The 27,280-nt window shown below is 38.2% G+C and overlaps 1 protein-coding gene across 16 annotated transcripts in view; it reads left to right on the top strand.

Moving 5' to 3' along the window:
• kif1aa (kinesin family member 1Aa) overlaps positions 1–20,237 on the top strand; it is a 110,453-nt gene extending 90,216 nt beyond the window's left edge. For 7 of the 16 annotated variants that reach the window (XM_022675457.2, XM_022675456.2, XM_022675453.2 and 4 more), the window contains 11 exons: positions 6,433–6,547; positions 9,353–9,486; positions 9,610–9,671; positions 10,149–10,294; positions 12,579–12,782; positions 13,009–13,080; positions 14,344–14,468; positions 15,342–15,497; positions 16,092–16,284; positions 17,477–17,595; positions 19,872–20,237. In XM_022675457.2, the coding sequence (XP_022531178.2) occupies positions 6,433–6,547; positions 9,353–9,486; positions 9,610–9,671; positions 10,149–10,294; positions 12,579–12,782; positions 13,009–13,080; positions 14,344–14,468; positions 15,342–15,497; positions 16,092–16,284; positions 17,477–17,595; positions 19,872–19,914 (1,369 nt within the window). In that variant the 3' untranslated portion in view covers positions 19,915–20,237. Of the gene's footprint in view, positions 1–5,501; positions 5,526–6,432; positions 6,548–9,352; positions 9,487–9,609; positions 9,672–10,148; positions 10,295–12,578; positions 12,783–13,008; positions 13,081–14,343; positions 14,469–15,341; positions 15,498–16,091; positions 16,285–17,476; positions 17,596–19,871 lie in introns of all 16 variants that reach the window. The other 9 variants (XM_022675464.2, XM_022675462.2, XM_022675461.2 and 6 more) reach the window with 3 other exon arrangements.
• The last annotated feature ends 7,043 nt before the right edge of the window (positions 20,238–27,280 follow it).

The raw sequence follows: 27,280 nt of genomic DNA, 5'->3' as shown, positions 1-27,280 counted from the left end.
TAATAATCAGTTATAACACATACGTAGAAAAGGCAACAATACAGATGGCTGTGGGTTCACTATTTGACAAACAACAGGTCATTGTTGCCCTCTCTACATATGTGTTATAACTGATTATTAATTATTTATAAGGCATTTACAACCTAATTAGTAACCATTAATAAACTAATTGTAAACCATGTATGAACCCTTTATAAAGATAGTCTTATTTTAAAGTGGTACCAATAATAATAATAGTTATAAAAATTATAATGCAATTTCGGTTATGTATGTAACTAGAAAGGGGTCAATTAATTACTAACACCTGAACACAATCTAAAATTCCGGTGACGTAGAACGCACAAATGAGCCGCGGTTGGCTGAGTCCAAACATGTGGTGTTGCCAGGAGCATGCTGGGAGGTGTAGTTCCGTACCGGGGATTGTCCATAGACGGGAACGTCAGAGTTAGAGATGGGAACTACAGAGTCTGTGGTAGGCGTGACACAGTGAATATGTGAATTCTCAGTGGCCTACCATGAGATAAACTGTGTGCATCAGGATCCTATGAAAAACAGTCTGAAAAATTCTATTGCTATGCTGCAACCAATCAAAAATCTATAACCAGTTACGAATCACACAATCAAATCAAGCACTCTGGAGTTGGAATGGTGTCAATATCTTGATAACTGCTGAACTAAAATAAGTGCATTTCCTGAAAGAAAGGAATAAGAGGAATAAGGGATGAACAAATGACAAAAAGATGAATGTGGGTCAGCATATCTGTGGATTAACACTTGGGAACTAATATATGCAGTTTTGTAGGAAAGGGGAGAAAGGGGGAAAATAAACAGGAGTGATTGGGAATAAAGTGGGATATAAAGGAATATAAAAATAGATAAATATGACTCAATATGGCTGTGGATTGGAACTTAAGAACCTGGAGTACTTTAGAACGGAGTACAAGCAGTTTGGTTGATGTTGAATAAAAGAGAGTTTGGAGTTTAATGCTGGGTAGGGTCAAAAAATGAATGGGAGTGAATGGAAGTAATGAGGAATTAAAAGAAAATGATGAGTTAATGAGTGCAGGTCAAAAGTATGTAGATAGCATGTCCAAAAGAGTGTGCATTATTTGAACAGTAGTACAGTAGATAGGCACACATGAAAAAAAGAATAGGAAGCTGGGGAAAAATAGAAGAAAAAGAGTGTAGTGAACAAGTGCATACAAGTCCAAAAACTGTATACAAGCAAATCTCACACAATCAAATCAAGTTCGATCATTGTTAATATCTTGAAAACTGCAAGAAGAGATATGCAATGGAAATACGACATGCTAATAAACATTACAGTCCAGGTAAAGAGGGCCAGAATGGGGCACCCTGTGACACTAGCATTTACCCACTTTAACCTCAAAAGCCAGTGTTATAAAGCTTAATACTCAGAGAATGAAGGCTAATGTTGACCAGAGGCCTCTGTCTTCTTTTACATTTAACTCAGAACACTCTCGGCCCACGCAGACTGTAAATAAAATTTTGCCGTTTTAAAAGGCTGCTTTTTAGCAATTGCATTTGCCCTGAGTCATTTCCTGAGTCACCACGTCTTCACACACCCACCCACACACACACACACTCCATCTGTGTAAAATTTACTGTTCTGGCTCATAGCACATTCAGATCACATCTCTAGATTAGAAATTTATGATTTAATTAAAACTGTCTCGCAGCGAAATGAATTTCCAGCACAAATGTCAGCGCTGTGCTGTAAACCACGCTCGATGCAGTGTGGGGTGATGGGTGAGAATCAGGCCCCACACACTGTGGGCCTTTGTGATTTATGGACGTGCGAGATCCCGCTAAACTGGCTCTCTCTCTCTCTCTCTCTCTCTCTCTCTATTCTCACACTCAGGCTGTAATCCTCAACTTTGCTTCACCTTGGTTTGAGCTAATACTGTATATTCCTGAAGATTTAAGAGCAATTCATGACCAAGGTCAGCTCTGTTGTCCACACAGAACATCCCAGATGATGAGTTTATCTTTCCAGACAGAAATTACTTGGGTTTTCACCACTAGTGGGCAGTGCTGCTTAATATTTTTTTTACAAATGAAAGCCTCCAGCTTTGCTTTTTGCTTTCCACCATCTGTATATTATATGTGAAATGTTTTTGTAGATGAGCTTTTTCATTTTTGACACAGCAATACAGCAGAAATTTGCCATCAGTGGTTTGATTGCAGACAGTACTGTCTCAGGTTTATTAAATGTTTTATTTATTAATATACATCAATTTTAGAACTGAAACACATTCCAGAAACTTTGGACAGTTCAGGGTTGTATATATTTGATGATTATTTGGTAGGAATAAAGATAGACAGGTTCTCTAGTTTGTTTACAAACCATTTTTCTCAAGGAAAGATTGGAAGGGATTTGCATATTTCTCCCTCTACATCCCATAATATCAGAGAATTTCAGTGGGAGCACAAGCCTAAGCTGAACACCCGTATCTCCAATCCTTCAGATGCACTGCATCAAGTTACTATATTCACTAATACCACTTACAACTTTACTGTACACAACACAAGCCTTATGTTCACCAGAAGCTCCGCCCACTTCCCTACTATAATACAGAGTTACTATATTCACTAATACCACTTACAGCTTTACTGTACACAACACAAGCCTTATGTTCACCAGAAGCTCCGCCCACTTCTCTACTATAATACAGAGTTACTATATTCACTAATACCACTTACAGCTTTACTGTACACAACACAAGCCTTATGTTCACCATGTCCAGAAGCTCCGCCCACTTCTCTACTGGACTTAAAGAAATCTGAGATAATGGACTGTTCCACTGTGGAAACACAGTGTACTGTGCTCAGGCTAATAGTATTCCAGATCTTTTTTGGATGAAATGGTCCATCCAGACTGTTCTCAGCAACAAGCCCAAAAGTCAGGTTCTGTCATGGTATGGGGGTGTGTCAGTACACCTCTGTGTTGCAGCATTAATGCAGAAAATATACTGCAATCTTAGAGAAACATATGTTACCTTTAAAACATAAAATGATACCTTCTGAAACATAAAATATATCTTGGGTTTATACTGTCTGCAGTGATTTAGTTTGATTCCCCTCGTCACTCCTAGGGAGATTTTGATCAGCACAAGGCGTCTGTGAGCTGATGTATCAGAACCGAGTCACTTCGCTTTCCTCCGAGCGCGCTGTGATGCTACTCGGCAATGCTGCAGCAGCAGTTGGAAAAGAGGCGGAGTCTGAATTCCCATGTGTCGGAGGAGGCATGTGCTAGTCTTCACCCTCCTTGTGTTGTGGCATCACCTGTGATGGAGGATATACAGCTGATTAGCAGCTGAATGGGTGGGACATTAAATTTGAAACAAAAAAATTAGTTTCATTTTTTAATTGAGGCTTAAAATGAAATCAACACATTACACATAATGTTTTTGGCTTTTAATATTAGTCAGTATAAAAAAGATTCCAAGTCATTTTGGAAGATTTGCATTGGTTCATTCATTATGAAATAGTGACTGAATGTGAAGGACAGCTGCTGTGGTTAAATTATGTAGTAACTTAAAATCCTCCAAGGTTGAGATACATGTTTTCAAAGAACAGTGACAATATGATGTAGATTTAATGTTTTTTACTGAAATCCTAAACCTTACAACCCCATAACAGTACTGATGAGTCAATAAGGTTCTGTGGAAAAAGAGGAAAGCAATAAGTGTCATTTCCGTGCAGTTGAAGGTCAGCGGAGTGTGAATGGGTGTGCTGGGGTTGGGTGGGATGTGCAGCTAAAGGCCTATGTGGAGTATCGTGGCGTACTCATCCCGCACGTGAGGCTCTCTGGCACCGGCACAGACAGCGGCGTCCGCACCCCAACACCTCCACACGCCCAGCGGCTGCAGAGCCACGTCAGACCCCAGAGTTTCTCCTGCTGCCTTAGGAACACTTCAGCAGAAGCAGTCCAAACTCCAAGCTAATCCATAGAACCATTACCTCAGCGTTAGCGCTCTCGCTAACTCACTCCTGTGTGCTCAACAATTCTCCAATCTCATTTAGGCCCCTGATGGAAGCAGAGCCAGAGCATGTAAAAGAACTGGGTTCCTCGAATGAGCTGCCAGGAGCATGACTTAGAGGCTGGACGCCTGATAGGAGAGGATGAAGCGAATTAAATTAAGCGAAAAAGGAAAATATAGAGCACATCTACTGTTTTTCTGTAACCAAGAATATAACTTGTTGACCCACTCCCTTATGCGTTTAGGCTATGTTAAAACATAGTAAAACGTGGTAAAAGTCTGTTCATACTTTTTTTAATGTGATCTGTATTCAACAATGGTCTAAATAATTCATACTCCTAAACGGACACTCGTGGGCCAAAGATCAGGGCTTCGCATGAAGTTTCGGTTTCATCATCTTCAGCATCACTGGAGCTATGAAGCAGATACAATATCGGCAGCTGTTCTAACCATTGAGAATGCGTTCCAGCTCTTCTTTAAACTTAGTTTTTATTGTGTTTTTCTATTTTCTTTTGAGCCTTTCTAAACTCTATTTAAACCTATATAAGATATTATTACAATGTTGGAGTGAAAGGAAACGTTTGTTGTTGAAACTGGTAACTGATACAAAAAAAGAGGCTCTAGGTTATTTCGTCCTTCAACGTTTACCCACAGATGTTGCAGCTGGGCCTGTAGATCCTGCTTTACACTCGTTGAAAAAGTTACTGAAGCTGCCGTTCCAGCTGCTTCCATAAATGCCGGATTGGTGATAAATCAATGTATGCCTTCCTTGCTGTGTGTGCTGAAAAATTATTTTTGAAAGCCCTGCCATGAGATGCTGGGCTGTTAGTGTGCCTCGTATCACTACTGTCATATGCAATAGCTCCCCCTAGGCCATCACACCAGCAGTTGGGGAAGGATTGAAGCCTCCATACTCAAGCCTAATATGATACAGTTCCATTCTATAACAGGTTTTTCATTCACAGATTTCTCACAGAGCCATTGGGCATAAGGCCAGCAATAAAGTTGAACTCAATGCACGAATATCTGAGGGGTTAGGACCTGCATTTGTCAGGGAATTTGTCAGAGAAGCAAAGGGTTGAGGAATAAAGCTTTCATTTAATTTGCAGTCTATACTGTGTTCACATACAACTTTCACATGGAATGAGGTCAGCTTAGGGTGGGGCTAATACTCATAAGAAAGCAGTAAATTATCGATGTCCGCATGGTCGATAGGTTGTTTTGTCAACCATATGGTTGTTTTTGAGGATGGGCTGTTTTTCCAGTGATGATTATTTGGATTATAACAGACACTGGGAAGAGTTATGATTCAATATACTTTTATTTACTGTAATATTACTGATGTATGGAGGCGTTTCCCGGGGAAATGATTAGGAAATGCTGTTTCTTATATTTTGTCATGGTGAGATAATCACAAGAAAGTTAGAGAGATGAGGCTTTATCTTTCTCCTCGCTTACCGATGATCATATGGTTGATTCTCTCCCTGCCACATAAAGCATTTCCTTGGGAATTGATAATAGGTACTATGTCCCCCTGTCCAATTTACCCACCCCCCTCCTCCGTCTGTCTGTCTGACTGTCTGTCTGATCTTTCCTCATTTCTGTTCATGGTGGTTTGATCATGCTCCATGCTCCCGGTGGTGATGGTGTCGTTCCGAAACGACTTGCTTCATGCTTAGTGTTTGTTTGTTCATTTATGTATGTGTATGTATGTATTTAGTAATGTAATTTATTTTAGCATGCAGAGCTTATTTTGCCATGTCTCTAACTCTCTAACTGTGTCTTATTGGCTTTTAATAATCTGATATGATATCCTAGCTTAATTTTATCATGCTGTTTTCTTTTTGCAATAGTAAATCACTGTGTTAATGTTTCCTAAATCATGCCATTAATTTATTTTTGTATTAATACCATGCACTAAAAAAATTGCTATATGCTAAATTATATTATCTAACACTTAACATTGTGGTAACAAAGCTCCAAGTGGCTTAGTAGCTTTGTAATACGCTGATACTCTGCTGCTTCTCCATCAGCGGCTGGAGTCAGAGAGAGAGAGTACAGTAGGTCATGCTCTCTCTGGGTGGGTGAAGTAGGTGGGACTCTCCCCCCTCATCACTCCTATTGTGATGCTTCTTAGCACAGGCCTCTGTTAGCTGATTTGTCAGAGCTGGGGGTCTAGCGCTTTCCTCCGATAGCGCTGTGATGCCGTTGTTAAAGGGGCGGAGTTTGACATCACATGTATCGAAGGAGGCATGCGCTTGTCCTCACCTTTCTAGTGCTGAGAGCATTGCATTGCAGTAAGAGGGGGAGTCCTAGTAAGTGGGTGGGTTCACAAACAATAATTGGGTGTTAAATTGGGGAGAACATTGAGTAAAAATTGTTTAATAAGTACAAATGAAAAACTCACTTCCCATGATGCAATGTGCAGGACGTTCTACCGCTTCGAGGCTGCCTGGGATTCGTCCATGCACAACTCCCTCCTGCTGAACCGAGTGACTCCATACGGCGAGAAAATCTACATGACTCTATCTGCTTACCTTGAGGTAATGTTGAAGATGCATTTAACCATCCATATTTAATGCTATAATTCTTCTATTAATATGCCACAAGAGCAAAAATCACAGGGCAAACTTATGCCCTGGCTTATAGAAGCTAAAGCTAAAGCTGCACTGACCTGTGGGATATGTGGGCGGAGCCAGCTGCATTAAATGTGGATGTAAAATCTGGATTTCTGCAAGATTCCCTTTTCTATTCACACAGCCAATTTGATGCTGCCAGTCTCTATCATTACCCCTATTGCACTGTCCACTGTGGGTGATAAAATTAGTCTGCTATGATCGGATAACAATGGATTGCAAAAGTATTCATATACCTTAAACTTTTTCATATTTTGTCACATTACAACCACAAACATACAGGGGCTGGACAGTGAAACTGAAACACCTGTCATTTTAGTTTGGGAGGTTTCATGGCTAAATTGGAGCAGCCTGGTGGCCAATCTTTATTAATTGCACATTAAGAGCACCAGTAAGAGCAGAGTGTGAAGGTTCAATTAGCAGGGTAAGCACGTCTTGCTTGCACATCTGTGACCAAGACAGCAAGTCTTTGTGATGCATCAAGAGCCACGGTATCCAGGGTAATGTCAGCATACACCCAAGAAGGACCAACCACATCCAACAGGATTAACTGTGGACGCTGTAAGAGGAAGCGGTCTGAAAGGGATGTTCGGGTGCTAACCCGGATTGTATCCAAAAAACATAAAACCACAGCTGCCCAAATCATGGCACAATTCAATGTGCACCTCAACTCTCCTGTTTCCACCAGAACTGTCCGTCAGGACAATAAATTATTGTGGTCTTAAACCAGGTGTTTCAGTTTCATTGTCCAACCACTGTAAATATATTTCATTGCAATTTAAAGTGATAGACCACCACCAAGTGGTTCACAATTGTGAAGTGGAAAGAAATTGATGCATATTTTTAAAAAAAAATTACAAATAAAAAACTGACAAGTGTGGTGTGCAAAAGTATTCATCACCTCTCAGCTTTTTTCTGAGTGCAACCAGTTGCATTCAGAAGTTGCTTGATGACTGCTCATGACTAAAAAGAGTCCACCATCTAATCTCAGTACAAATACAGCTGCTCTGTGACAGCCTCAGAGCTTGGTTAAGAAAATATTGTGGAGTAAACAGCATCATGAAGTTTAAAAAACACACCAGACACGTCAGGAATAAGATTGTTGAGAAGTTTAACCCCTTAACGCCTGAATTAATGTAGCTGTATACGAAAAAATGTTTCATGTGTGTTTTACCTTTAAGTAGATAGTAAATATTGTTGAGATTATTAATTTCACTTTTGCACAAAAATAAATAGAAATTTTGGTATGTTGCAAATTTGCAACAACAGGCAATATGGTCTATTTGGGGTAAATTTGGTATGTTGCAAATTTGCTACAGCAGACATAATGGTCCATACTAAGATAACAATAACAGAGTAATGTAACAGTGAAAAATCAATGTTTTATTTATGCACCCAACAGCAGGCATTCAATAATAAATAACACCAATTACTGTCACCAACACAATATACACAAATATTACAGGAAACATTTCATTAATTGGAATTCTAGATTCATTTGAATTGTAAATTGTCAAAGGTTCCTAGGTCCGTGGCGAATATGCACTAACAGGCATTGGGGGAATGCAGGCGCTATCTTGGCAGGTTGATTGAATCAAACGGTTAGTCGCATATTTGCAACAACAGGCGTTAAGGGGTTAAAGGTGGCTTAGCCTGTAAAAAACCTTTGAACATCTCAAGCTGTAATTGCAGCAAAAGGTGGTTCCGCAAAGTATTTGACTCACTTTTGCACACCACACTTTCCAGTTTTTTATTTGTAAAAAATGTTTTGAATCAGGCAGAATTTGCTTTCCACTTCACAATTGTTCAAGGAGTATGAATACTTGGTAAGACTTTCTATTAATTAGGTCTCTATAAAGCATTATAAATGCATTCATAAAGCTTCATAAACCATTCATAATGCTTTATAACACTTGACATAAGCCTTTCTAACTATATATAAATGTTTATAATGTCAAACATAAAACGTTATAACACCACAGTATAAAGCTTTATATCACAAAGCGTCCACAGTGATGCCTTCCTTCTAACTGCTATATGTTATGAAAACTGGTCTGTAATGCACATAACATCTAATGAACACTTATAAGGGCTTTTCACAGACTTTAGGTAAAGTGATGAGTTATTCCACATTACAAAACAATTTTCATTATAACATATAGCAGTTAGACCTTGATAAAGCTTTATGGGCATGAACTCAACATCTGTTAAGCTTTATGAAACAGGTCTCACCAATAATGTTAAGAACATCAAATGCAAATATATTATAACGCATTATATCGCTTTGTGAAATAAAGCTTTATACTGTGGTGTTATAATGTTTCATGTTTGAGATTAAAAACATTTATGTATAGTTAGAAAGGCTTATGTCAAGTGTTACAAAGCATTATAAATGGTTTAATAAGCTTTAGGAATGCATTAATAATGCTTTATAGTTACTGAATGCTTTTGCAAGCCACTGTACTCTTGTCCCAAGACAAGGCATATCTGTGCATGTCCTAAAGTTTGTGGGGACCCCTTATAATCTACAAATGCATTCTGCTACTTTAAGTTGCATGGATTGCTGGCACAGATGTGCAAATGTACACACAGACACAGCCTGTCTAGTCCCTGTGGAGAAGTACTGCCAATAGAATAGGACTCTCTGGAGCCTAATGCTTGTTGAGAGCTGTTTATGAGCAGATGTTCTAAGAATGTTTCCCACCTCATCAGATGGAGAACTGCACTCAGCCTGCAGTTATAACCAAAGACTTCTGCATGGTGTTCTACTCTCGAGACGCCAAGCTCTCAGCATCTCGCTCCATCAGAAACCTCTTCAGCAGTGGGAGCCTCAGGCCCTCTGAGGGGTACGTGCACTGTGCTTTATTGTGCTTTACTTCATAAGTTTATTAGTCTATTATATGAAATATTGTTTTGTACGTTTTGTAATTGTATAAATAAAAGCAATTTGGGTATTTGTTGTGTTGCAGGAACCGAGTTACTGGAGTGTATGAGCTCAGTCTGAGCCATCTGGCAGATGCAGGAAGCCCAGGTAAAGGATTAGCCCTCAAGGGTCCTTATGATGAAGATTATGTTTGTGAAAGCAATGCAGCACAATAGACTGGTGCACCACACCTCTTGACTATGTGACTATATGCAACATATGTATCTGTATCTCCTTTTGACTGCCACAGTTCCCCTGAACTGCCATTCTGTATTAGGGCTGCCACTAATGAGTATTTTAGTAGTCAACTAATCGGCTGATTATTGTTCCAATTAATCTATTAGTCAACGATTATTTCTGCCATGCCCTCCCTCTCTGCTTGCTGTGGGCATGGCTCCTGTTTCTAGCTTTTTATATTGGTTCAAAACGATAGAAACAGCTGAATATGGGATTTAAATGTTAGTTAGTCAACACTTAATGTAAAGTGTTACCGAAGCATCTAATAACGCAACCTTTCACCCAGTTTTAACCATTATATTATTTTGTTAATTACTTATAAATAATTACTTGTAATTAATATTGCAGGGATGCAGAGGAGGCGCAGGCGGGTGCTGGACACGTCAGTGGCGTACGTGCGAGGGGAGGAGAACCTGGCGGGTTGGAGGCCCCGCAGTGACAGCCTCATCCTGGACCACCAGTGGGAGCTGGAGAAGCTCAGCCTCCTGCAGGAGGTACAGAACACCACGCAGCATGACCTTTCACCCACAGAGCACCAGGCTGTTACGGCTGCTTCTCAATAAACCTGTCTGAATTACAGTCAATCATTCATTTGATTGGTCAAAAAATGGCCAGTGTCAGGTGAATGATTTCAGTTCAACACCTAATGTTTACCAGAGCTGGCTGGATCCTGGCTAGCTGGATCCTAGTCCAGCTGTATTCTGGTACTTCGAAGATTGCATACATGTTTTTTTGAATAAACAAAATCAAAGACAATGAAAGGTGTGCCATGCAGAGGGTGATTAAAGAAAGTGTTAATGAACCTTACATTTTCAAAAAGAAAAAAGTTACATTTATTTTAATTTTGTTTCTAATGATCACAGACTAGTTTTGCATCCATTTAAGTTTTGGAATTTTTGGAAATTCACACTAAAAAACTGTCTGAAATATCTCACAATTCAAAAAATGATTTTTACATTAGGATAAGTTGGAATGTTAAAATATTGTGTAAGCCAAAATCCAATGCAAGAGTGATGTAAAAGTTTTTTTTATATCAATTTATTTATTTTTTTATATCCCATTTACTTCCAAATTTACAAGGCCATATACCCAACCCCTTCATTAGGACTCCATCTATCACTAGTAATGTTCTAACACAAGGAGAGTGAAGACTAGCACATGCATCACAGCACACTCGTAGAAAAGCACAGCCACTCTGTTCTGATACATCAGCTCACAGATGCCTTGTGCTGATCGACATCACCCTTTGGAGTGATGAGGGGAGAGAGCACCATCTACCAGTGATCACCCAATCATAGTGGCAGCACCTTAGACTGCTGGACCACTCACAGCCCCTGTAATTTTTTTTTTTTTATTAACAATGGTGTATACAACTTTAAGCACCTGATAACGCATCTGATAATACCCTTCCAATTCCTTCTTATTGTGTGATGTACAATATATACCCCCTATATACTCCACTGATAAGTGATGTTTATTAGGGAAGACTGTACAATTAAAAGGAGTCTCTGGTCCCCTTTTTGGCACCAAATTGAGATACGGTTTAGAATAGAGGAATACAAGTTTAACCCTTGCTGTGTGTGGGTGAGCATTATCCTGCTGAAAAATGCCAGCTAGAAGCCCTGCTATGAGAGACAGCAACACATGTGGCTGCAGGATGTTCTGCACATATCACTGAGCTGTTAGTGTCCCTCGCATTACTACTAGGGGTGACCGACTGTCATGTCACACAAGCTTCCATACTTAAACTTATACCCCAATTTCAATCAAAAGACGAGTATATATACAGTACAGGCCAAAAGTTTGGACAAACCTTCTCTTTTTCAGTGCGTTTTCTTTATTTTCATGACTATTTACATTGTAGATTCTCACTGAAGGCATCAAAACTATGAACGAACACATGGAGTGTTATACTTAACAAAAAAGGTAAAATATAACTATAATAACTAATATAACTAAAATAAAATAACTAAAAACAACATTTTTATATTCTAGTTTCTTCAAAATAGCCCCCCTTTGCTCTGATTACTGCTTTGCACACTCTTGGCATCATTCACTTCACAATGAGCTTCAAGAGGTGGTCACCTGAAATGGTTTTCCAACAGTCTTGAAGGAAGGAGTTCCCAGAGGTGTTTATTAGCACTTGTTGCCCCTTTGCCTTTGACCACTCTGTGCTCCAGCTCACCCCAAACCATCTGGATTGGGTTCAGGTCCGGTGACTGTGGAGGTTCAGCTCATTTTTTGTTAAGTACATAAAACTCCACATGTGTTCATTCATAGTTTTGATGCTTCAGTGAGAATCTACAATGTAAATAGTCATGAAAATAAAGAAAACGCATTGAATGAGAAGGTGTGTCCAAACTTTTGTCCTGTACAGTATATAGTACTATTCCAGAGCACCACCAATGACAGCAATGATGGCTAGCTGATGGTCAATGTAAATAGTGACCAATTAGTCAAAACATCCTCTCACCAAGAGGTACACTATCCAAAAGTAGTCATCATTTACATATCTGTCCTAGACAAAACTACCAATGTTTTGCATCTATTATTATAATTCATTATAATTCATTATAATACTGTGCATATATATATATATATATATATATATATATATATATATATATATATATATATATATGCATATGAGCAACGTTTTCTGACTGCAAGTGTAATGTATGATATGCAATTATAAGATCCATACTAAAGCAGTGCTTATGGTCTTTATATAGTCTTTATACAGTCTATAACTATTCTGTGTGTGATCTCGCTCTTCAGGTGGAGAAAACCCGGCACTACCTCCTCCTGAGGGAGAAACTGGAGTCCACCCTACTGCTGGGCCAGGAGCCGCTGCTGTCCTGCGGGAGTGAAGACCCTGCCGAGTCCTCTTCCCCGTCGACCCACCCGGCACCGAGCCACTGCCCCGAAGACCCGCCCAGACCAGACACCCCCAACGAGAGGCAGCGAGAACTCGCCGCCAAGGTGAGTCAGCGCCTTTACGAGAAACACAGCGGGGAGGAAGCGTTTCTCATAAACAGTCACAGAATAAATTAGAAAATGAGCTGATTTTACATTGTATTAGTCAGTATTTTATTGCTTTGGGCCTCCGCTTTGACTCAGACTTTTAGCGAAATGTGCTGCAACAGCACTAAGCCACTGAACCAGCTGTAATTTAATGTACTGTGATTCTGTCTTTCTTGTTTTTCAGTGTTTGCGTCTTCTCACTCACTCCTTCAACAGAGACTACAGTCATGTGTGTGTGAGTGCCAGCGAGAGCAAGGTGAGCTGCTAGCAATCATACATAATGCGCAAAATGTAATTAGATTATTACACAACGTAAGGTTTTGCAAAGGCAAAGAACCATCTGGAAAATGTGAATTAAGTGCCATTTTATGGTTCGAATAACCTCATCATAATGTAACATTATAGTACCATTTAAATAGGTTATGGTCAGATCATGATTTTTGATTCACAAATCAGATCATTTTTGTGTTTTATGCAAAAAAGAAAAAAGATTCAGTGACTTTTATTTTGACATGGCCCTTATGTGTGATTGCCTTTCTTGCACGGTAAAAAGTAAATAGCGGCACTATGCATCAGCAGCTGGAGTCTGAGAGAGTGTTGGCGATATCTCTTCTCATCAATCCTATTGTGATGCTAACCTCCACTGGTGTCTGTTATCTGTAGTAGAGTATTACAGCTGGTGATCCGTGCCTGGGTGTATTAAAAACAGCGATTGTTGTTTTAATTTTTTTTAAAGACTGCCTTTAACCATCACTTAAAGATAATTGTTTTGCAGAACAAATGCTTTAGGTCTAAGGGGAAGAATCCTTATTTTAGATTTATCTTAAGGAAAAAAACTTAACTTAAGGGGTCCCATTGTACACTCTGCACAAGGTGCGTCTCAGTCCTCGTTGCTATCTTACACCACTCATTGCTATCTTACAGGTCAGTATCCTTTGATGAGATGTGCAAAAGTGCTGCACTGTTAAGATGTCAATACGCCAAAGTCTGAGCACGTCTGGTTCTAAAAAGGAATGGCTACTGGCACACTGATTGGTTTAATTAACGTTACATCCAAAACGTACCCATGATTAGTTAAGAGAGTTAGTGCATGCCTTCTGTACATTTTGAGCCGTGCAAGGTTGTGCTATAGATCACTAAAATAGGGCCCAAAGTGTTTCATGCAAAAATATCCCACATTGTTATGGCTAAACCTTGATGAATTATCCATGGATCATGTTTTCTGATCCATAGAGGTGAACTGTATGGAGCAGGTACTTTTTCATAATTCGTTATACTAGGATTTTTCAACCAGTGGGCTGTGGACCACCAGTGGGCCATAAAGCACAGGCTATTGGTCTGCAGACCATCCTTAAGAGGAGGTCATAGTACATAGTGGACTGTTTGCGGCACTGGACTAACTTTGCACATAGAAATTTCCGCATTTGCACATCGCATCTCATTAAAAACAATGTGTTTGAGACATATAAACAAAGGAGATAACAATAACATTATCTCTCTCTGTGGTCCTGTGTTTTAGCTGAGCGAGATGTCTGTTACTCTAATGCGAGACTCAACCTCAGTCTCCGCCCTCAACACCCTCACACCCTCCTCCACCTGCCCGTCACTGGTCGAGGGACGTTACGGCAGCAACACTGAACTCAGGTAAGTCTTACCACGCTAAAATTATGCAAATTACGTATACTAAAACTGTACAAATAAATCTACACTATATGTTCAAATGTCGGTGGACACCACTTTTTTTTTTATGCACTCATTGCTAACACAAATGTGCAAATGCACACGTCTTGTCTAGTTCCTGTACACTGAAAAAAATGATGCGTAAAATTTAAAAGTTTAGCAACTTTCTGCATTTGCTTTTTTTAAGTAAATTTACTTTCAGATAAATTTAAGTAACTTAAACTCGGTTTTGTTACATAGAGTAAATAAGTGAACTGAACTTCAGTTAATCCTTTCTTTTTGTAAACTTTACTTCATTTATTTTTGCTGAATCGATCCTTTATTTTAGTAACCTTTACTTTATTCTGCATACAATATTACCTAATTACAATTACTTAATTGAGGAGTATTTTCAATAGAATAGGACACACTAATCAGAGCAGATGAATAAACCTAAATAAACCTAAATAAACCTAAATGCCTAATGTGAAGTGTGGGCTATAGAGGGTTATAAAGCCCCCAGTATTGAGCTCCATCCAATACTTTTATATAAGATGAATTTATATTGAGTCATCAAACATCCAAAACTAATGCTTATCTTGGCACTGACTGCAATCAAATCCTCACAGCAATGCTTTAGTTCCAAACTCTAATAAAAACCCTTATTTTCCTGGACAGTAGAGACAGTTACTCCAACAAAAGCAGGAAAAACTCTTTTTATTACCTTTGATTTTTATTAGAAAACAGGAAAAAATGAGCATGTGTCCCAATACATTTGTACATACAGTGTATGTGTACTTATTACTCATTATTACTTATTATTATTACATTATTACATTTGAACTGATCTGTGTCTAGACCCCCGACACCTCGCTCCCGAGCCATCAGCCCCAGTCCAGAGCACCAGTCCCAGTCTGCACCAGAGGGAGAGGCCAAGAAATCCCCCAGTGGACCCCCAGAGTCCAAACGAAGGGTCCACACATTCGTCCCTGACATTCAGGAGATTCGAGTCAGGTAAAGGTTCTAGACCCTTGCGCTGCAGCACTAAACTACAAAACACTAGCATTAGAAAATGTACTGAGTACACTGACATGCCAAAAGTCATGGGACAAGCATCTTGTCCTTAATTTTTGCCATGTCCAATGGAAACTGGACTTTAGGATATGTGGGCGGGGTCTCATGCATTGAAAGTTTGATTTGTGACTAAGCACTCAAAATATATCGCATAGCATCTGTGTTACTGAAGAGGATAAAATACTTCTAAATGAATAAATTTAATTTAGTATTGGATTATGGATTTATTGATGTCAGTTTCACAGATATTCTTCACTGCAGGTTTAGTAAAACTATTTATTTGATTATAGCGCCAGAAGTTTAGAGCACCTATGCCTTAATAAAATTATCCACATTTAATGCCACACATCGATAATGTAACGCAAACACAAACAATACAATATATTGCAATATCAATATTTCGATCCACCCCTAATCATTACCCACTGCACTGTTGACTATGGGTGGTAACTCCTTCTATGATCAAGTTACTGTAAAGTGAAGTCTTATGACTTTTGGCATCTCTGACTGCAATATATTGCTTCCTGTTCACAGCCCCATTGTATCAAAGAAGGGCTATCTGCACTTCCTGGAGCCGCACACTAACGGCTGGGTAAAGCGCTACGTGGTGGTGCGCCGGCCGTACGTCTACATCTACAACTCCGAGAGAGACACGGTGGAGCGAGCCATCCTCAACCTGTCCTCCGCACAGGTGGAGTACAGCGAAGACCAGCAGGCCATGCTGAAGGTGAACCATGTTTCAGATTTCAACTGCACTGATATACAGAACACACAGTACTCAGATAGCAATCAGTTATACAATAAACATCCTATTATGGGAGTACTGTAATTTCCGGACTATACGGCACACTTTAAATACTTTAAGTCAGGTAAAAAGGAGCAGTAAAGCCACTCCGCTGAAGTACAGCATTATAAGGGTGAGTTTTCTGTTAAGTTTCTCCAGCACTAAGGCTGGGTGCAGCAGTATTAGCATTAGCCTCTAACCGCAGCACTAGCACTTTTGCTGTTCAGAGTGTGTTAAAACAAGCTACGTGGGACAAACCGCTAGCTGATAACGCTATGGGCTACCACAGTCTACCGATATCAGGAGGCATTTACGGCCCACTAGCGCTGTGATTAGCGACTAATTCTAATGATTATGCTGCTGCTGCACCCAGCCTTAGTGCTAGAGAAACTTAACCCTTAGACAAAATGTTGGAGTGCTTTACTCACCCAAATAAACAGAAGCATCTGTGTAGATTAACATCCAGTGCTGGTTTTACTTTGAAAGAAAATGTTTTTTTTTTACAAATTCGATTCGATTCGAATTTACTCAGGGGCTTCCCTCTGCTTCCCCATTAGAAGGGAAACATGGCGACACCCTCGCTCACTTAGATGTAGGCATCCTTACATCGCTTATATTCAGATCCCATATTCAGATCTCATGCATTCAAATCTACTGGATTTTTCACTTCTGACTTAAATGTGAATTTTTTAGTTAAATTATGAATCTTAATTTTTTTTATAAAAAAATATGACAAAAAGCTAATTTATAATTTGAAAAAAGATATGTAAATGTCATTTAAATATACAAAATCCAGATTTATGCCACATGTATACAGTAATGATAATTTTATGTAAATATGACATTTACATACATAAATTAATTTTAAAAAATCCTCTTAGAAAATCATTTTGTGATGTATCAACATCACCTTGCTATCTGGGTATTAAAAAGCTCAGCCATTATATTAAAATGACACTGACAGCTTCTAGAAGGAAGCAATATAGAAGGAAGTCTTGGACAGTAGAGACAGTTACTCCAATAAAAGTAGGATAAACTCTTTTCAGAAGACACCATGAACATACAGATATTAGATTTTCTCATATTCTGAAATGAACTGTCACTTCATGCTGTTCTCTGTCTGTGCTGTTTATAGACACTCTACACGTTTGCAGTCTGCACAGAGCATCGTGGGATTCTGCTGCAAGCCACTAATGACAAAGAGATGCACGACTGGCTGTACGCTTTTAACCCTCTCCTCGCCGGATCCATCAGGTACACAGGATCATGTACAGCAGAGAAGCATCTAATTATTCATTATATACAAAAGTGTGCAAAAGAGGTCATATAATTTGCTAAGTCAAAATTAACAAGCACATTTTTCAGATAAAATGTCTGAATCTATATAGTCGTAAAAATTATAACACCTACAGATTCTAAATTTTAAATTTAATAATATTAAATATAAAAGTACTCTGTTTAGATTTAGAATCCATAATTTCTTAGGATGTTATTTGGCACTACTTTCCACAAGCCCTGTTGGGCTGTGCACAACAAAAATGTCTGTGACAAAGGTCTACGTTTTTAAATGTTTTTTTTTTTATTATTTTATATAAAGCTATGGTGTAATAATCACAATATAGCAAAGTAACAAATCACACTGTGATCATTACACAAGTTAAAAAGTTACAATCAGACTGCGACATGCCACCGTGCAAAAGCCATCTTTTAAACCAGCCTTTACACCTGACCCCCAGCACTATGTGAAACACTTTTTCTTAAAGGAGTCCTTCCGCTTAAATACACTTTTTCTTGTTTTTGGACTACCAACCTCTGTGAAAGTAACTAGGTTTAAATAGGATCTCCAGTGGATTTGGCGTTTTACAGAGACTCTAAGACTAGATCAGTGGCTAAACTGCACTGAACTACAGGGCATTACACATGTCGTAAAGTAACATACAACATTGCAAAGACTGTTATTAGTGTAAAAATGTCTTTATTTTAAAACAGTTCTAACTGTTGCCCCACTCATGAATTTTCATGAGCAAGAGCTGGAGCACTTTTTTTCCCAAAAAAACAGCTTACATGGAATTCATTCATACTAGAGACCACAACTAGACATTACAATGAATAAAAAGACAATAGAATGAGCCCTTTAAATAATAGGTCTATGCTTCTTCCATGTTGCACTGTTTTTTCACTCATTCAAACGGCTCAGAATTGTAGTTCAGTGGTTAACACTCAGTGTAGGTCAGTGTTAGTGCTCTACTCAATATAAAAATACGGGGTTTAAATCAGGCTCAAGCTCTTACTGTCAGTTTATGGAGTGGTCCAGGTTGGGCTCGGACAGAATGTGCTCAGGATCAGATACGACAGGGGCTGGATTTTTTTTTTCAAGCCCTGCAAAAATGGAGCGAGAGAACATTTAAAACATATTTAAAATATCCAGTTATAGACAAATGTAGTCTTACTTTCTAAGTGATGCTAAATATATTCAATGATATTGAGATCTAGACTGATTCTGGTCAGCACAAGCCTCTGTTAGCTGATGTATCAGGTGCTTTGATGCTGCCTAGTGATGCTGCATTGATTGGTGGCAGTTGGAATACAGGCGGGGTCTCACTTCACATGTATTGGAGGAGGCATGTGCTGGTCCTCACCCTTCTAGTGTTGGGAGCATTACTGCAAGTGATGTGGGAGTCGTAGAGAGTGGGTGGGGTAACTGGTAAAAATAAAAAAATTATATAATATTTTTCTTTATAAACTTCATTAATATTTAACTCAACTAAATAATAAATTAAATCACTTTTTTGTGCAATTGTGCAATGATGGTAAATCTGGTGAGCTGCTGATTGAATTGAATTAAATTGAATGGAATTAAATTGAATGGAATTAAATTCAATGGAATTAAATTCAATGGAATTACATTGAATGCCTAAAACGTTTGCATAGTTCTTTATATTGTCACTGTCCAGTGAAAAACAAGTATTTCCATTTTTGTTGATTTTTAGTTTACTACATATTTTGAACAGACAAACTTTCCCTTACACTGTGCCAAGATTTCTAGAAGAATGGAGCAATATAAAAATGTAAAAATTACCTGAAATAAATTATTTTAAAAAAAAAATGTTCTCTCTCCTGTAAAGTTGCTGTTTTGGAGATTGAACAGCGACTATTTAAACTACAAAAACTAGTACATTGTTTGTTTTGTTTTATTGATTGGTTTTACTATTTTTTGTTTCTTGATCACCTCCAGTGATCTTCAGATTTGCAATATTGAGTTATCTTCTAATAGCGGAGAATGTGGACAGTGGAGCATCATTTTTCTGAAAAATAAAAATATTAAATTTCAGGACAGGAACATCTTGTTTATTTTGTTCATCTGCCACACTTTGCACAGTTATTAATCATCACACTTTCTCTCTACATTTTAATGGAATATTTTATAAATAATAAATAAATGAATGGCCTCTTTGTATTACACACACACTATAAGCTAACTACAGAGGCACTGATATGATTTAATTAACCCTTTTCTCTTTGTACCACAGGTCTAAACTCTCCAGAAGAAGAGCGGGACAGATGAGGCTTTGAGAGGAATGCACACACACGTCTCCCTGCAGTACTGCAGACTACCAAGACAAACCGATAAATCTAAAGACTATTGTTGTAAATAGAGTTCCTGACACTTCCTGTCCCACTTCCTGTTCTCTACAGTCCAGTCTCTTACCCTCCACCACACCCTCTGACCCACCTGTGTGTACCTGCACTCGCCCTGTCTAGCACTACGCACCTGTGTACTAAAGCCTCCAGTCGTCTATTGTGTGTCTGCAGGGGCCTGGATACTGGATACTCCACACGTAATCCTCTGAAAAGATAAGGCCGTTATTTTGGGGGGGGGGGGTGTTCAGATTAATTCAGATAGCTGGGGAGAATGGGGTTGGGGGGGGGGGGTTCGCTTAGCTTCATCATAAAAAAAAAGCTTCTATAGATTTAGCAGCACTTGAATTAGCAGCTCCAGAGGGGATGAAATGGAATAAAATTAGGAATAAAATGGGAACAAAATAAAAAAGAAACAAGGCATTACCAACACTTACCTCCAAAGCTGTCTGCTCATAAAGACAATACTGTAACTGGATTTGTTGCGACAAGAAACGGAAGACACTGCAGGTACCCAGCAGGCTGTGCCTCATGTAGAGTTTGGGCGGGGGGGGGGGGGGTTCTGGGGGTGGCGATTCAGATATTACCGTCACATTGCCTTATTGTGTTATTCTTTACTTTAGTGAGAGTCTACAGGATTACACAACACTGGTCAGTATTTCAGTCAGAAATTTATCAAGCATTTATTTTTTGATTCTTTACAAAAAGGAAAGGAAGTCAGGAAACAGACGCACTCTGCGAATTTTGACCAGTGTAGGAGTTCCCTTTTTAACCCTCCTGTTATGTTCATCTGTAAGGAACAGCAATCAATGAATCTCCCCAGATCAAACTGGCTCGTGTTTAACCATGTTTAACTATCCAAAAAAAATTACTTTAATAGACTATAAGGTCCTCAAACAATGGCCTGAGGATCAACAGACTAAGCTCCTATCGTACACCCTACGCAAGGCACGTCACAATGCTCATTGCTATCTTACACCCCAACAACAGTCTATTTTCATGCCTTGAGCACACCCCATTAAAACAGCATCAGAGTTTATGAATAAATCTACTGAAAATGAGGTGTGTTCAGGTAAATTTCTGCTGTGTTGCTATTTTGGTGGCAGAAAAGGCATGTGCGCCACTGACTGAAATGAACCTAGACAACAGTCAATCATCAGAGTCCATTCCTATAGGTGCGTCCAGCACTCATGCACTCAAACCCGCACTTAAACCTGACTTTTAACTTTTAACTAATAAATAGAATGAAGAATAAAATAACATTGCTGTTCTCTTAAATGAGCTGCTGGTGTATCTTCACTGTGTGAACACACAGGTCAGTATCCTCTGCTGAGACACACAAAGCCCCGCGCTGTTAAGATACAAACACGCCAAAGTCAAAGCACACCTGACTCTTAAAGGGAACAGCAAGTGACACACTGATTGGTTTATTTCATGATATGCACATTATTTTTTGAGCCCTCACAATACCAAAGACACACTGACACGCCCTAAATCCAGCTGCACAATTCACAATTCACCAGTGCACTATAGATCGCTAAAATATGGCCCTTAGTCTGACTTCACATGTATCATTGACATGTGCTGGGGAGTTTCAGTGAGTGGCTGGGTTAATTGGCCTAGCGATATTGGAAGAAAATTGAGTAAAAAAAAAAAGAATATTTTTCTTTATAAAATTTAAGCTTAATCTTTAGCTAAAATATATTAATATACATATAAATAATATTTAGTGTTATACATTTTTTACTTAGGTTTACTTTTTTTTTGGTTTTGGTCTAAATTGTTACCCTTTAAAGCTATTATTTTCATTTTATTGACAAGAACAGTGGGTTAATATACAATATGTATCTACAATGAACATACTGTATACGAACATACTGTACAGTACTACAGTCAAAAGTTTGGACACCCTTTGTAGCTTTGATTTTATTTTTTAACATAAATCTACAATATAGAAAATAAAAACAAATAAGAAAGGTCTGTCCAAACCTTTTGACTGTTTTAGTACTGTACATAGTAAATATGTACATAGACATAGTAAATTAGTCATTTCCATGTTCCTTACACAAATAAAAGCCCAGCAGAATAAGTTTTGTTGCTCCAAAAATGATTTGCAGTATTTTAAATTTTGAAACGTGTCAATCTAGGCCACAACATAACAGGAGGGTTAAATATTTATATATGTACACGGTAACTTTGTAATGTTCCCATAAAGAAAAGGCTTCCAGATTAATAAATGATCAATGATTAACGATCAATAAGGAACAAACACAGTTATAGGCACCAATTATTATTATTAATAATTCATTCTGAGTAGTAGTTTGGTCAGAACTGGACACTCGTTTGTGTCGTGCTGGTGCGTTATCTGAGCAATGTATCATAATCCAGGTTAATATTTTCTAGAATGAACAACATATCCCTTATATTGATATCCCTTAATGATCTCGGGTTGATTTACTTAAGATGAAGATTTTACTGAGTTAGATATTTACTGTATTTAACATGCGTTTATTTATTTATTTCAGTGCATATTTATTGACAAAATGTTGAAGTTTAGTGCAATCTCTGCATACGGCACTTTTTATTATCATGAGTTTCACTAATCTCTTACTTTATTGCGTATCACGTTATTCTCTCTGCTCAATCCACGGAAATACTTTACTTTTTGTCTGAATAATGGTGGAATAATTATGGAATAATGGCTGGCGGTTGGTGATTTGCGGGGGTTAATGCTGGGACAGATGCTACTAGACGTAGATTACTTGAATTTTTCATTTGGGCCTATACTTGTGGGATCAGTTTGGAGATCAGTTTAAAAGGAGAGAGGATCATTACCCAGAACACTTACAAACTAAAAGTCTGTACAATCTCTGACGCTGTTACGATTTTGAAAGCAGGTTTTATGGTAGGAAGATGTAGAGTTTTGTACGAGTTCCCCAGGTTTTGGAAATGGGATATGATTTAGTGCCTCTTCTTTCAGCGAATCTGCTGTACACATGTTGCTTTTTGATATTCCTCATATAATACTCATATCTACATTCTCATTTGCTGCTTTTACAGGTATTTTTTTTTTGTAGTCATGACTACTTCCTGTGGGTCATGTCAGCCATTGGTCTCTCTTTCTACACTCACGGGCATCATATTAGCTGCGTCCCAAAGCCTACATTGCTGTGCCGCTACGTCACTGCGTTATTATATCATGGAATCCTGAAGTAAAGAAGTAAAGAAGCAGAGAACTGAATCCAAAGTCCAGGTCGATTTTGAAAACCCAACTGTGGAATATGTCCTTAATTTCACTTACATAGAACTAGAAGGAGATCAAACAGGACAGTGAAAACTGTATTACTGTATACTTTAAATATTATAAGCCTAAAACATAATTACGCAATAATACACAAAAGGAAGTGCTACAAGGTGTAATATTGCCACTGCTTAGATCACTTAGATCAGCACAGCAGTGCCAATATTACATGTTATAGCACAAACCTCGAGAGTATTATTGCGATTATACCACAGTTCCATTATCGCTGTTTATTAAAAGATTTTGAGTTTAAGAGGATGAGAAAGTTACAGTGCATTACTGGCTGATAATGGCACTCATAGAACGCCTCTCAGCCAATCACATTGCAAGGTGAGAACTAACTGTGGTATAATAAATCCGTTTTCTATGGCAGAGGAATGCACGCAACAATTGCAAGAGGCGATTACCTTTCTGCAGCAACCACCATGTTAGACTTCACTCATTCAATATGCTACTTTTAAAAGTAAATTTCCATTGGACGTCAACTGCAGCCTAGGCTTTGGAGCGCAGCTGTTGACACAGTTCTTCAGTTTACACTTATTGCTTCTAAGTGACGTTAACGCTTTTGAGCATAACATACAGTATGTCGCAATTGTTCTGAGATGTTTCCACTCCATGTATCTTCTTTTTACATGTTTTGTCCACAGATATCAACAAAATTCCCCAAATTTGCCATGTCTTTTCAATTATAGCTCACACTTGGGATGGACCTGATTCATCTAATCACATAAATCTATTTAGTCCCTAAAACCTGGTTACACCATCAAATTACCTCATATTTCTCTCTATTTAGACACTCTGAAATGTTGCGGTGGCTTTTATGCTGTGTTCCATTTGAACTCGGATGTCAGAAACTTTATTTTTATCATATTGGGATAAATTTTGTCATTTTGATACACAATGTTTTTGAGAATATCGTGGATATCAACTTATTCATCATTTAATTACAGAACAATTTGATGGAGTAAATGACTGTACTGAGTATGGAGAGTATTTGGGATATCACAATAATTATTGATAATTCTTAGAATATCTTTAAATATTGTGATATAACTGTTTTACCATATCTTTTTACCATCCCAGTCCCAGGAAGATAATTTCAACTAGAATTTCCCACAAGTTGGATTTTCTAGTCATAACATCAGTAGAGCCTCACCACAAACCAATGACTTTGGAATCCAAGATGGCTGCCCTGCAACAGTAGTAACAGCAGTAGTACCTTAAAATACTTCATAAAACACTGTACAATGCGGTATCTTGTTATCTGATGATATTCTCAACAATAGTAGCATGGGACAATGCTAATATTGATAACCTTGAGCATAAAAATAATAGCGCATTTTAATTGGATTTGCCCTAAAATACTGGTGAATAACCATCAAAATATTTAGCCAACTATCAAATATTTTGAAATATGCAATGATTGTGTGAATGTTTTACTGTTAAAAGTCAGTTTGGGTTCCAAATCATCTCCAAATGGAACACAGCATTAGAGGCTGGGAGTTTAGAGGCTGCTCTATACGTTTTAATGACACTCATACAGTAGGGTTAACAATAATTAGGGTCATATTATCACTACGTGTGTGATGTGATGGTTCGTTAGCGTAACGTTTTACGAGGTGTGTAAGCTCAGCAGCTTTGTGTCTGTGTTGTTACTGAACGCCACACTTTTGTGCAAAGAGTTTAAAACCTGTGTCCACAATCTCTCACTGGCACTGAGTGTTGGTTAACTGTAGCTCCTTCGTGTACGAGTTAAATTTTTCCAGTAATTCTGGGAATGTTGGATGCTGTAATCTGCGCTGATGTGATTGGTCATGGTCAGTTAAGTTTGTTTGTAATTCTTGACCCTTTGATTGGTTGTTTTGAGTTTACGTTGTTTGTGCAGTTTTGGCCTCCTGACCTTGGCTTGGGCGGCCACTGGATCAGAGGTCACTACAGTATCTCTGTTTGCTGTAGCCGAGCCAGACAGACTGTGGTGTGGTGATGTGAGGTGATTGGAGAGTTCTATCCAATCATATCTCTTTTGAAGAGTGGGCAGAGAGTAGAGCGAGACTGAGGCCAACCAACCTACAGAGCATGCTCAGAAAGAGAGAGAGACAGAGGGTTCTGGCTTGGTGTATTACAGAAAAATATGTGTGCAGTAATTATCGTTGTTATTATTATACGTAAGCTTTGTGTTCCAATAGGGCTGGAAGATGTAAACTTCCTATAAAATGAAATCATGAAACTAACTACACTAAACGTTTGACTACAACTCAACTCAAAACTTGAAAACATCTCTCAAAAGTGAGGACACGACAGGTCTAGCGCCTCTGCTGGCCGGTTGCAGTATGATATATAGCTCCGCCCATTGCCATATGATTAAAAAAAAAGAAGTCTTATTTATGATTTAAAAAAAAAGTCTTATTTATCTCCTCTAAACGTGAGTCTATCCATCTCCAGGGTTTAATTCCAACATTTCGTTTATTTAAAGTTTTTAAACTTCATTCTGTTACCATAAAAGGGCGGGGCTTACTTTAGGAATATAAGTCCACATATTATGGATATTGTCAGTGCTTAAAGAACACTGACTAACTGCATGTTTCATTATAAGGACCATGATTAGTTCTGTCTAATTTAATGAATATATATATATATATATATATATATATATATATATATATATATATATATATATATATTTAATATTACTTTGTATGAAATAGTATTTGAATAGCAGCTTTTTAAGAATCTGTTGCTTCTGGTGCATTTTGTTTACATGTCTAAAACACTGATGTTTCGTTGATCATGATGTCCCATGACTTTTGCCATGTCCCACACAGACTGAAAGAATATTGCTTTTATTTTGGGGGGGAAAAAATAGTGGTAATAGTAGCACAGGGAAAACAAACTGTTTGAAATAGACCTTTTATATGGAAAATGGGCAGGGCTGTTTTGATATTGAAACATATGGGCATGGGCGGAGCAACACATTATACTGCAGCCAGCCAGCAGAGGCACTAGACCTATGGTGGCTTAACTTTTAAGAGATGTGGTCCTCTACATGCTTTTTTTATACCATAAATGTTTATCACAATACCAATATATTAACAATATATTATATATTATGCAGCTCTGTTTTCTAGTGTATGCCTTTTGTTTTAATATTGCTTGACCAGTCATATCAGCCAGTTGTAAGACATCAACATATCAGTGCTACTGACCAGATCATTATCTGCGTATGTCAGTATAGAAATGGAATTTTACTGCTACTGTATGTGCAGTTCTCTTTTACTGTCCGATTCAGATGGAACAATTAAAATCTAAATATCAACATATCTGGTTCATTTTTGCTTAAAATTTGGTTTGAACATCTACATTGTTCACATTGTTATGATAGAAAAAAAACAGTTAAAAACAATCATCAGATCCGCTTTTGTTGTTAGTTTTGCTGGTGTATTTTTGTATTTCAGAACGTTATTGAGTGTATGTTAGATGAGATTTCAAACATTCGAGCCCGTGTCACTTTAATAAGTCCCAGGCATTCGTTCCACCATCATCACGATCATCTTCAAGCCTGTGATGAACACCATTCACCATCTTCACAAGAAAATAAAATGATAAAATAAAGAATGAACCGCTCATCGTATGCACAATCTCCACTCACTGCGTTTTTCTAGCATTCCTTCTCAGTTTTATTTTGCGTTGTATATAAAAAAAACGAGATTGCTGTGAATGGTGTAATATGCAGCTGTTACCATCTTAAATGGGCAGTAGTTTAATGTCTGTTTTGAGTGTTGGAGTTACGAGTCAAAATGTTTGTGTAGCTTACACCTTAACACAATGTCTGATATCAAAATAAATGTGGAACTTATGCAACACTATAAAGGCTTCTGTGTTTTTATTCAGTGTTACGGCTGTTAAAGAAGATCATTATCGAGCCCACATACAGGGGGTACCGCTAGCTTCCAGGCAATGCAGACAACTGCTTGTAATCCCAGGCCAGTGGGGGGCCTACCC

Source organism: Astyanax mexicanus, chromosome 5 (assembly GCF_023375975.1).
Source record: "Astyanax mexicanus isolate ESR-SI-001 chromosome 5, AstMex3_surface, whole genome shotgun sequence".
NCBI classification, from domain to species: Eukaryota; Metazoa; Chordata; class Actinopteri; order Characiformes; family Acestrorhamphidae; genus Astyanax; species Astyanax mexicanus.
This window is presented reverse-complemented; position numbering and strand designations above follow the sequence as displayed.